Source organism: Clarias gariepinus, chromosome 4 (genome assembly GCF_024256425.1).
Source record: "Clarias gariepinus isolate MV-2021 ecotype Netherlands chromosome 4, CGAR_prim_01v2, whole genome shotgun sequence".
NCBI lineage: Eukaryota > Metazoa > Chordata > Actinopteri > Siluriformes > Clariidae > Clarias > Clarias gariepinus.
The window spans coordinates 38,453,874-38,466,394 of record NC_071103.1 but is presented as its reverse complement, the minus strand read 5'-3'; the positions used below and the strand labels follow the sequence as shown (position 1 = coordinate 38,466,394).

At 37.5% G+C, this 12,521-nt stretch overlaps 1 protein-coding gene across 4 annotated transcripts in view; it reads left to right on the top strand.

Annotated features, from left to right (window-relative positions):
- The window catches only part of ntng1a (netrin g1a), a 150,580-nt gene extending 138,420 nt beyond the window's left edge, over positions 1–12,160 (top strand). For all 4 annotated transcript variants that reach the window (XM_053494222.1, XM_053494221.1, XM_053494220.1 and 1 more), the window contains one exon: positions 10,942–12,160. In XM_053494222.1, the coding sequence (XP_053350197.1) occupies positions 10,942–11,174 (233 nt within the window). In that variant the 3' untranslated portion in view covers positions 11,175–12,160. The remainder of the gene's footprint in view (positions 1–10,941) is intronic.
- Positions 12,161–12,521: the final 361 nt, after the last annotated feature.

Sequence of the window (12,521 nt, the reverse complement as noted above, 5' to 3'; positions counted from 1 at the left end):
TCAGTAACACACTGCACCGCCAGGGACTCAAATCCTGCAGTGCCAGACGTGTCCCCCTGCTTAAGCCAGTACATGTCCAGGCCCGTCTGAAGTTTGCTAGAGAGCATTTGGATGATCCAGAAGAGGATTGGGAAAATGTCATACGGTCAGATGAAACCAAAATAGAACTTTGTGTTTGGAGGAAAAAGAATGGTGAGTTGCATCCAGAGAACACCATATCTACTGTGAAGCATGGGGGTGGAAACATCATGCTTTGGGGCTGTTAATCTGCAAAGGGACCAGGACGACTGATCCGTCTAAAGGAAAAAATGTAATGGGGCCATGTATCGTGAGATTTTGCGTTGAGATTTTGAGTTTTCATTTTTGAAGATGAAATGTGGCTGGGTCTTTCAGCATGACAATGATCCCAAACGCACCACCCGGGCAACAGAGTGGCTTCGTAAAAAGCATTTTTAAGGTCCTGGAGTGGCCTAGCCAGTCCTCAGATCTCAACCCCATAGAAAATCTTTGGAGGGAGTTGAAAGTCCATAATACCAGCAACAGTGTGTGAAAACCTTGTGAAGACTTACTGACAACATTTGACCTCTGTTATTGCCAACAAAGGGTATATAGCAAAGTATTGAGATGAAATTTTGTTATTTACCAAATACTTATTTTCCACCATAATTTGCAAAAAAATTCTTAAAAAATCCCACAATGTGATTTTCTGGGGTTTTTTTTTCTTCTTTTGTCTCTCATAGTTGAGGTATACCTATGATGAAAATTACAGGCCTTTCTCACCCTTTAAGTGAGAGAATTTGCACAATTGGTGGCTGAATAAATCCTTTTTTTTTACCTCACTGTATATACAGTAGGAAAAATGCAAAAGTAGTTGTATATATTTTTAGTGGCTTTACAATTTTAGCTCATTAGTATTAGTCATGGTAGTAGTAGATTAATTGTAAAAAAATAAAAAAATAAAAATAGTTATGCAACAGTGTAACAATTACATTACATTAATTACATTCATTACATTCATTTTTATAATAAGGTATTAAATGGTACTGTCATTACTAATGTAACAGTATTACTAGTAATGTACAGTAATGACATAAACAGGTACTAAAATATGTAGTTTATATAAACAAATATTCATAATCTTAACAGAACAACCAAAAAGTCATGTGTAATAATAATAATAATAATAATAACAACAACATAATTTGTACGTAGAACAATGATGAAAATGGTTAATAATTGTAATAATAACAACAACAATAGTATGAATACGATATTTGGCTGTAATAATATAATAGTTTTTACCCTGTCATTACTAACGGGTATCTAGAAGAGACAGAATAGCAATCATATAAATAGTGACTGTAATGATTATACAGTAAAACAAAAATGTCATAGGTGCTTTATAGTGCTAGTTATAGTAACAACAGTATTATTAGCAGGAAATGTTACTGTATTAATATAACAATGATGGTGGCAATAGTATCAATAGGGAATATAAACACTATGGGCAGTAATAGTAACAGTATGGACAGTAATAGTAACAGTACTGACTGTAATAGTAACAGTATGGACAGTAATAGTAACAGTATGGACAGTAATAGTAACAGTACTGACTGTAATAGTAACAGTATGGACAGTAATAGTAACAGTATGGACAGTAATAGTAACAGTACTGACTGTAATAGTAACAGTATGGACAGTAATAGTAACAGTATGGACAGTAATAGTAACAGTACTGACTGTAATAGTGATGGTAACAATATGGGCAAAAAAAGTAACAGTAATTGCTCTGATATTAGGAATAATAAAAAACGGTAGTAGTCATGGTAGTTATAGTAACAATAACATTGATATTCATATTAGCAATGATACCATTAATAGTAGCAGTAGTAGTAACTTCATGTTAGTTAAGGTGAGAGAAACAGTGTTTCTGCTAATATTACTGTATAGTAGTACTGTACTGTATAGAATAGTAACTTCATGTTAGTTATGGTGAGTAATATGGTGAGTGATCAGTAATAGCTTGTAGTAGTAAGTTATGTTTTACAGACAGTTATGGCAGTCATGATGAATGTAACAGTGAAATAGTGTATGGATATAATACTTAAAATATTACTGTAATTATTACTGTTAAAATTATGTTTACTATCACTAGTAGGTGCAGGTGATAAGAGTTAACAAGTAAAAATAAGTTAATCTCGAAAAACTGATGTGTTTATTTAGACTTCCCTAGCTCATTCCACATGAGCTGACCATCCTCATCAGGAACATGCGTTTGGGCAGCTGATGGGGCATATGCCAGTTACCACAGCATCACTGTCCAGACAAAGATCATGGTGTCCTCTCTATGCTCTTGGATGCACCTGTTGTCTGTTTCAACTGGATATCAAAAAATAACCATCACATCAGAATGGATCACACTTATTTTTCTTGATACATCATCCATTTTGATGACATACTTATTTCTAAATATCCAGTTAAAGGTTTGTCGTCCATTCTGGATGATCAACTGAATGTCAAGTAATACGTATGCCATCAGAATGGATGTATCCTGTCTACCTCAAATGGTTCTTTAAAAGCACCTCAGGTTCAAGATCTCGTGGGAACCTAACCCTAAATCAATGCAGAATCAACCCTGCCACCTGAAAGTCAGCTGCTTTGGATTGCTTCTCTGGCAGTATGCCACCCAGTAAGGAGTTTAATATTTTTGAGCCCACAAAAAAAGGAAGCTCCCAGGACAGCACCACCTTGCCAGCCTCGCCCTCCTCTGACTCTCTCGTGTAAAAGCTGATGAAGTATTTTCCACACTTGCTTGGCTGGACCTCTTTGGCCACAGTCGATATTCCCATTAGAAGTGTTACAGTGGGATACTGGAGGAAAAAAATAAGATTCTCTGCTTGTGTAAAGTGATGCTAAAGAGGAAAAAGGGGGTTTTAATAAAAGTGTAATAGCAGTAACAGTAGTGACATCAGTAACAATCATAGTAGCAGTAACAGTAATAACTGCAGTAATAGCGGTAACAGTAGTAATGCCAGTAACAGTGGTTACAACAGTAACATTAGTAACAGCAAAAACATACAATATTAGTAACAGCAGTAACGACAGTAACAGCAGTACCAATAGTAGTAGTAATATCAGGAACAGTGGTAACAACAGTAATAGCAGTACCAGTAGTAGTAGCAGCAGAAGTAGCAGTAGTTTAAACAGTAAGAGCAGTAATCATAGTAACAGTAGTAACAGTAGTATTAAGTAGTAACAGCAGTAACAGTAGCAACACCACTAACTGTAGTTACAAAAGTAATAGCAATAACAAAACTGATAGTATTAACAACAGTAATAAAAGTAACAGCAATAACAGTAGTAACAGTACTAAGGCCAATAACAGTTGTAACAGCAGTAATAGCAGAAGCAGTATTAACATTAGTAACAGTGGTAACAGCAATAACATACATTAGTAACAACAGTAATAGCAGTAACAGTAACAGCAGTAATAATAGTAACAGCAGTGATGGCAGTAACATAAGTAACATTAGTACTAGTAGTAACAATAGTATTAGTAGTAACACCACTAACTGTAGTAACAGTAGCAGCAGTAATAGCGGTAACAGTAATAACAGTAGTAACAATAGTTACAACAGTAGTAATGTAATGCAGTACCAGTAATAACAATACATTAATAATTAAACTACATTATTACTGTGATAATGAAAGTAAAAATCACAGCTGTTCATCGTTTAGAAGATGGAGAGACTTGTGACTCGTGTTTAACTGATGGACTGAAACTTTTAGAAATCTCACTGTTTAATTTCAGCAGTTATGAAAGATACAAACTAATATATTTATATCTGTTACGTACACCTTTCTTTCTTTCTTTCTTTCTTTCTTTCTTTCTTTCTTTCTTTCTTTCTTTCTTCCTTGTTTTTCCATACTTTAGTTTTTATTCCTTTCTTTTATTTTTTTTTCTTTCCTTCTTCTTTTCTATTTTTTTGTTTTTATTTCCTTTCCTTGAATCTCTCTCTCTCTCTCTTTCTTTATTTTTTGCTCTTTCCCCCTCCTCCCTCCTTCTGTTCCTCCCTTTTTTTCTTTCTTTCATAACTGGGGAAATAAAAGCAGTTTTGTTAGGGCACACAGACTGCTGGACCGGAATGTTTATATAGCATACTGTGTGTGTGCGTGTGTGTGTGTGTGTGTGTGTAGTCCTCTATTTCCTTCATCCATCCATCTCCCAGCTCATCTGAGTCCCACAGTAGCGCTGCAGCAGAGCTTTCCTGTAATAATAACAGATCAGACTGACACTTTGGCCTGAAGGTCATGAGTTCATGAACGGAGGTAACGTGCTGATGCGATGCAGAGCGTCTGTGCCCTCTGTGTGTGTGTGTGTGTGTGTCTCTGCAGACTGTAATTGTAATCCGTCGGGCTCAGAGAGTGACCGGTGTAATGGCACTGGGTTCTGTAAGTGTAAGAGCGGAGCCACAGGCAGTAAGTGTCAGCAGTGTCTGCCCGGATATTTATGGGACAATGGCTGCAAATGTAAGTAACATCACTGTGTAACACACACACACACACACACACACACACACACACACACACACACACACACACACACACACACACACACACACACAGACACACACAGCTAGCTCTCACTTTGTCTCTGTGACTGTCAGTTCAGTTCAGCAGGGCTTTACTGGCATGAATGTTAACACACACACACACACACACACACACACACACATTGTTGTCAAAGGTTGATTACATGATAAATATATACATATAAATATATGCATTTTATATATATATATATATATATATATATATATATATATATATATATATATAACAAAATATGAAAGAAAAACATATCAGGTAAATAATAACAACAACAATAATAAATAATAAACAATAATGAATAAATAATGAATAAAACCTATCAGTAACTATCTGAACAGTGCTGATTGTAGTTAGTGGGGAGTAGGGACATTTCGGTTGTCCCTGTCTGTCTCACTCTCTCTGTCCTTTCTCTGTTTCTCTCTCTCTGTTGCTCTTTGTCTTCTTCTGTATCACACTGTCTCCCTCACTCTGTCTTTTTCTCTCTGTGTCTCAATCTATTTCTCTGTCTCACTCTGTCTCCCTTTGTCTCATTCTCTCTGTCTCTGTCACTCCCTTTTCTCTCATAATGTTTCTGTCTCGCTCTGTTTCTTTCTCTCTCACACTCAGTCTTTATTTTTGGATGTTTTCATATTTCATATTTTTTTACAGAATTGCTCTTTTCAATATTTTAACATCATTCATTTTCTTCTTTCATTCATTACTTCCTTCTTATTTTCTCTTTTCCTCCCTTTGTGTTTCCTTCCTTCTTTTCTTTCTTCATTAATTCATTTCTTTCTATTTCTTTTTCCTTCTTCTTCCCTCATTCATTTCGTCTCTTCCATTTTTCAGCTCACAATCCCCTCATCTGTTTCTCTGTCCTTTATTCACCACCTTTTCTTTCTTCTCTTTCTTTGTCCTTTCTGCACCTCCTTCTCTCCTCCCATCGAACTCCCCCTCTTCGTTTTTTCCTTTGTTCTCTCGCAGCCAACTTCCTTCGTTCCTCTGCCTTTGTTGTTTTCCCTGTTGTACTTTTTTCCTTTTCTTTTTTTCTATGATTACTCTTTCTCTCTCTCTCCCTCTCTCTCCCCCTCTCCCTGTCCACCCCCCCCCCCCCCCCCCCCCCCATGTGTCCCTGCATGTTGTTTGGCCGGTGACGGTGCGAGCGTCTCTTCACTGCCAGCTCCAGATGGAATGATGATCTGCTGTGACCTTTCATTCGAGCACAAACTCCCAATCCAGAGCAAATTAAACCTCACACTCATGTTCCAACGCAGCCTCACCCACACACACACACACACACACACACACACACACACACACCTGAGCCAGCTAATCGTTCTCCTGCAGGAGCTGATTACTCGTCTCTGTGTTTGGAGCGCAGGAGAAGAACCTCCTGGTGGTCGAGCTCCTTTAATGAGCCGCGCTCTTCCTTTTGTTTTGATATCAGTGAAGATTACAGAAGTGTGTGTGTGTGTGTGTGTGTGTGTGTGTGTGAAAGCAGTCAGAAGTGAACAGCTGAGCTAATATTTATCATGGGCTACATGTGAGAAGCCTGTGCTAACAATTAGCTTGGCTGCTCTGCTACACACACACACACACACACACACACACACACCAGAGTGTGTTGTCAGAATGTTAATTCACAGTTCACGATAGAAGCTTGGAAAAAATCTGTGTGTGTGTGTGTGTGTATGTGTGTGAGTGGTTGGGGGGGCGAAATGAACATGCCTGGCAGGACTGCACTGCCACACACACACACACACACACACACAGTCATGCACAGACATGCTCACAATCTTACACAACCTCAACCTTATGTGAAATTGTGTACATGCTCGCACACACACACACACACACACACACACACACACACACACACACACTACTGCAATCTTCTCTCTCTCTCTGAAAAAAAGTCTCTTAGTCTTGATGCACATAAAATAAAGACAAAAAAAAGATAATCACATGACGATCACATGACCACAGTGCGTCCTCCAACCTCAGGACTGAACACACACAGCCCCCCCATAGAAAGCCCCCCCCAAGCGCCCCGTGTGATGGCGTAGGTGAAGCGTGGACAAACAGCACAAATAACATACATGAGGATTCCTGTGTGTGTGTGTGTGTGTGTGTGTGTGTGTGTGTGTGTGTGTGTATCTAAAACTTTATGAAATGTTGGAAATATTTAGCTTCAACTGTGATGTGAGAGACGCGCTGTTCTGTCCACCTGCCAGTCACACTCGTCCCTCCTCTCTGTCTTCCTCTGTTCATTCACTTGTTAATTTATTCCTCTTTTAATTTTCTTTCTTTCTTTTTTCCGTTTATTTATTTATTCATGCATTAATTCCTGTATTTATTGCTTACATTTCTGCTTTTCTTTCTTTATTTTACTTATTCGCCTTTCTTTCTTCATTTATTAATTCTTTCTTTATTTTTCTTTTCTTTTCTTTTTTTGTATTCCTTATTTTTTCTGCCTTTTTTTCTTTGTTACTGTATTCTTTTTTTTTATTTTACACTTTCATTTTATTTATTTTTTTCTTTCTTTCTGTTTGTATTTATTTTGTTCATTCATTAATTTCTTTCTTCATTTCTTTCTTTCTGTCTGTTTGTCTTTTATTTTTTCATCGTATTTTTCTGCCCTCTCTCTGTTTTCTTCTGTTTCTTGTTTTTTTTTTTCTGTTTTTTTTTTTAATTTAATTTATTATTATTTTAATAATTATTTTATTATTATTTTTTTTTCATCAGTCTGTCTTTCTCTTTTCATTTGTCATTTTTTTGGTCTTACATTTTTCTTTTTTTTTCTTTTCTCATTTCTTACATTTCATTAAATATCATTCTTTTATTTAATTACCTCTTTTACTAATCACTCATACTAAATTCTTTCCTTAAATTTCACTCTTTCTGTGCTCCCTCTTTTCACCCTTCACCCCACACGTTAACTCACGGTGCTTTGCGTCATTAGTCACTTTATGTTATTGACACCTGGGGAAGAGTGTGACATCAGTTCTCAGCTCTGCACAGGAAACTGAAATGACACCTAAGCTGAAGAATCGCCTAAACACAGAATCATAGTGAACAGTGTAAAAGTCTTGACACCCCCTCATTTCTTCGTATTACATGCAATTAAATGATATCGAGAAAAGTTAAGAAACATGAACATGTTTTACTGCGACAGGCTGCAAAGTGCCTACATTTTAAAACTGAACAGCGACCTCATTTCCCCTCTTGTCTGTTCCGACCACTCAGCATCAGCAGTAAACTAATCATGTAAATGCTCATGCCTTAACGTACATGTTTTTAATGCTTAACAAACAAAAAACATTCCTCTGAAGCTGCTCAGGGACTGGACTGGAAATAATGAGAAATGGAAACTTGTCAAAAAAGAATGAGAAGTCAATCAGGAAACCTGTGAGAACTATTCCTCATAACTGCATTATAAAAATACAAGAAAGTCTTCTGGCTCTTTGAAAGCAAAATGTAAAGAACTGTAGGGGGCGTCAATACTTTTGCACAGTTCTATATAACGTCTGAGCGTTCCAAGCCAATAAGGTCACGCGATTATGGAATCCATATTAACCAGTTCCATTAAAACAGCTCTCTGCTTTATCTCCAGGCTGTACACGTGTACGTACGCCTGTGCGATCTCCATCTGTATGAAAACTGAAATACGCAATCAAAAACTCAAATCTCTCATCAAACACCAGACATCGTCTGCGCCGTGTCACCTACCCCGCTGACGCCCTGGATAAATATTATACCTCATATCGAAAGCAAACCTAATAAATCACTCAATTTATTCTCCACTCAGGCTCTGTGTACACGGCGGAGAACCGCGAACGTGTTGGGTTGAAACACAGGGGCGGAGTCCCCCTTCGACTGTCTGCATCACACCGCCTCGAACGCGTAATGGATTTTAAAGGACGCTAGGACGACGTTTATTGAAATCGGACGCGCGTGTTTATTAGGCGGAATGTCCACGTGGCGTTTAGAGGTTATAGTGTTTATGGCTGCGGTGCCGAGGCCGCTCCGGGAGCTGAGCAAAGGCTTTATGGGTTCTGCTTTTCACAGAGTAAGGAAGTGCGTTAGTTCTAATCGCGGCCATAAATCATAGCTAGTCATAGACTGGGAGACTTGGTAGCTTTTCGTCAGGCTTCGGGGACATTGAGAAGAGAAAGCGAGAGAGAGAGAGAGGAAAAGGGAGAGAGAGAGACTGACCCAAGAAGAACTCTTTTATGTTAGAAGAAGAAACAAAAGAAACGCAGCTTCAATCGATCCTCTCTCCTTCTTCCTTTCATAAGAATTCCTGCTCTCGAATTCTCTCCAGATACACAATCCCTTCTTTAAAGTTTTTTTTCTTTTCTTTACTGATCTTCCTGTGACACTTCACTAATAGGTCATATTGATGTTTTGGGTTCGAAGAACTCGATAAACTTCACCCGCTCTATTTTCATCCCCCCCGGTTTTTACCTGCAACCACTTAACGTATAAATAGGACGCATCGAACGCCCCAAGTTTATCAGGAAACCCTAAACTCATCCATCACGGCTCCGTTTTTATCAGCGGATACAAGAAATGCAGGAGAGGAGATAGATAAGATAAGCGTCCAAGGTCACGAGTGGATGTTTTAATTAATGAAAGCTGGTAATTATATCAGTGTCCTTAAGGTAAAACATGTCGGTTTAATTAAAATCTCTCGCAAATCAGCGAACACTAACGAGCTTCCCTAATTGCTAAGAATCGAGGATGGTCTATGAAAAAAAAATTTGTGTAATCTGGTTCATATATGAGTCTGTCATGTGGTGGTGAAGATTTCAGACTTTCACACTGTCTTTTGCATTTAGCTTTTAGAAATCTCTTTATTTGCTTATTTTCAGTCACATTTATCAGACACCCTTATCCAAAGTGACATACATTTTTATCTCATTATACATCTAAGCAGGTGAGGGTTAAGGGGCTCGCTCAAGGGCCCAAGAGTGGCAACATGGTGGTGGTGGGGTTTGAACCTGGGACCTTTCGAACCGTAGTCCAATGCCGTATAATCTGTACATATTATAATATAATCAATGAATAATGTATTAGCAAAATCTCCAAATGCCATGATTTCAAGACAGTAATTTCAGTTTATGTTGTTATTGAATTATTTCCTTATAAATTTAGATATTGATAATATCTTATAAATGAAATATTGTTGTTGTTGTTGGTGGTTTTTATTTCTTTTACCACTAGGGGCGATGTGGCTGATATTTCAATCATGGACATGCAACGTTATTATTATTTTAGCTTCAGCCTTTTTTTTTATTGCTTGAATATAATTTTTATCCCGGACTCCTGAGGACTTTATCACAAATAATAATAATATGAGTTATTTTTACATTTCCTTTATGCTTGGATTCTCAGCCATGGATCAGTAAGGCGATTAATTCTGGATTAGGCCACACCCACTTCAGGTTTATATCTTTATAAAAGGTCTGGATACAAGACAGAGATAAATGGGCAAAGTACACATATCCTGTACTTGAGTAACAGTAGAGATACCCTAGGTCAAATATTACTCAAGGAAAAGTAGAAGTCCTCCATGTACATTTACTTAGAGTAAAAGTACAAAAGTACTCACCTTTAGATTTATGTATGAAAAGCACTCTCTCTCTCTCTTTCTCTCTCTCTCTCTCTCTCTCTCTCATTCTCTCTCTCTCTCTCTCATTCTCTCTCTCTCTTGCAATTATGAATAATTGTCAGCAGGGGGCAAAACTTCTGCTTTAAAAACTACACACCACTGTGGTTATGTAACGCAACGCCATTCAACGTGACTGTAATGAAGCTAAAGTACAGATCCTTCCTGTAGTATGTAGTGGAGTAAAAGTCTCAATGAGAGAAGTGGATATACAGTAAGCAGGCAATACTGTATATATACTGTACACACACTTAAAATCAGCAAGTGGTTGATAATGGCTTGGATATGACGGATACGGGTTATATTAAAAAGAAATTTATTATGCTGTAACAGGAAACACTTTATGAATGTAACTAGATATTTTCACTTGATATTTTTTTCATTGTTCTTAAGGACTTGTTGGAATGTTGAGAGATCAAAAGAAGTAAGGTCTTGGTAAATGAGAAGGAAACACTTGTAGTACCTTGAAGTTAAAGACCCTGTAGGAGTGTGTGTTTTAAAGCTGTGTATGGCAGATTTTTCGTTCTCTCTCTTTTATATTTTTTTATTACCTCCTTTTTATTACAAATTTTCTGTTTCTGTTCTCTCGTCTCGCTTGTCTATGTGCGCTGTTGATGTTCCTACTGAGTCATTGCTTCTTGTGCCCGGATCTTGACGTCTGTCTGTCTTGTTTGCCGCAGCCCGAGTGTGTGATGATGAGCTGTTGCGCTGCCAGAACGGCGGCGTGTGTGTGAACAACGTGAGGTGTCAGTGTGCCCCGGGATACTCGGGCCTGCTGTGCGAGAAATTCCGGTGCGACGGTGAAGCCGGCTGCAGCTCGTCTGATTCGGCTCAGACCTCCATCCCATCCTCCATCGCTATCATCATCCTGCTGCTTCTGCTGCTACACTCCTCCTGGGCTTTTACCCTCTGAGAAACACACACACACACATACAAAATACAGGATACACTACACATAAAACATAATACAACAAGCAACTCCTGCACACACACATACACACACAAGGCCGATCATCACAGATCAGAGCAGAATCCTAATTTGAGAGGACAATAAATAAATCTATAAATAAATATATATATATATGTAAACATAATTAAAAAATATTACAAACCTATGAAAAGAAAAGAATCACAAGATGTTATTTAGAGAATTTATCTGAGCAACGCTTCATCAAAGCATCAGTCTGAAGGAGTATCGTGGACTAAGCCATAGCAGAAACTCAAGCTCTCCTCTTCCTCCTTCTCCTCCACCCAGTCCTCTTGCTCTTCTTCATCCTCTTCCTCCAACAGCCCACACCTCCCCATCCACCAAGAGCAAACAGGAAGTCAGATCTTGCTACTTCCTCTTTATCGCCACGGTAACTTGGGATTGAGATGGCAAACGCTTGCAACTTTGGACAACTTTGGACTGCTTTTTGGCTTCGCTCACATGGAGAATGTGTCCGGATCACGAGGACTATTTACAAAATTGTAAAAAAAAAAAAAAAAAAAAGAAAGAAATAAAACATATAATAAAAAAAAATTAAAATAATAAAAAATAAATTAAAAAAAGACTCATGAAAAGAAAAATAATAAACATTCTTTGCTGTCAGTGCATCGTGGAGTGCGAAAGAGAAAGAGAGCTGCATTTAAAGAAAGTCCATCAATTTTCACCCGTATTTAGTGAAAAAGCCTCAACGGTCACTATTTTCCCCCATTTTTTTAAATTATTATTATCATTTTATCGTCCGACATCAAAGTCAGTGCGGCGCTTGTGTATTAGCTGTCCCTGAAATATAAATAAAACCCATGAAAAAGTGCTTAAAGAATCATCAGCATATTTAATTTTTGTATTTACAAAGATTTATTTTCTTTACAATAAATAGCACATAATTTTTGTATTATTATTATTATTATTATTATTATTATTATTATTATTATTACTGATAAACTGTGTTTAAGAGCTATGTGTTAAATATGGCAAAGGGACATGGAAAGAAGGGTCAAGATGGTTAAATGTTTTATTTTTTTAGGGGGCCAAGCACTGAGTGCCACGAACTGAAGAACGACTGGGTTAAAATGTGACCTGTGCGATCAAACCAGGTATTAAGTGAGATTATGCATGATTTGAGTTTTGCATATTTTCAGGTTTCTGATTGAAATAAGCTCCATTTTGCTTCCAAGTTTATTACTGTATCATGTTCGGTTTCTGAGATACATCCACGTTGTGACTTTGATTACAACTAGTTTCAGAAAACTCTGTCGAAATCCTATTTTTAAA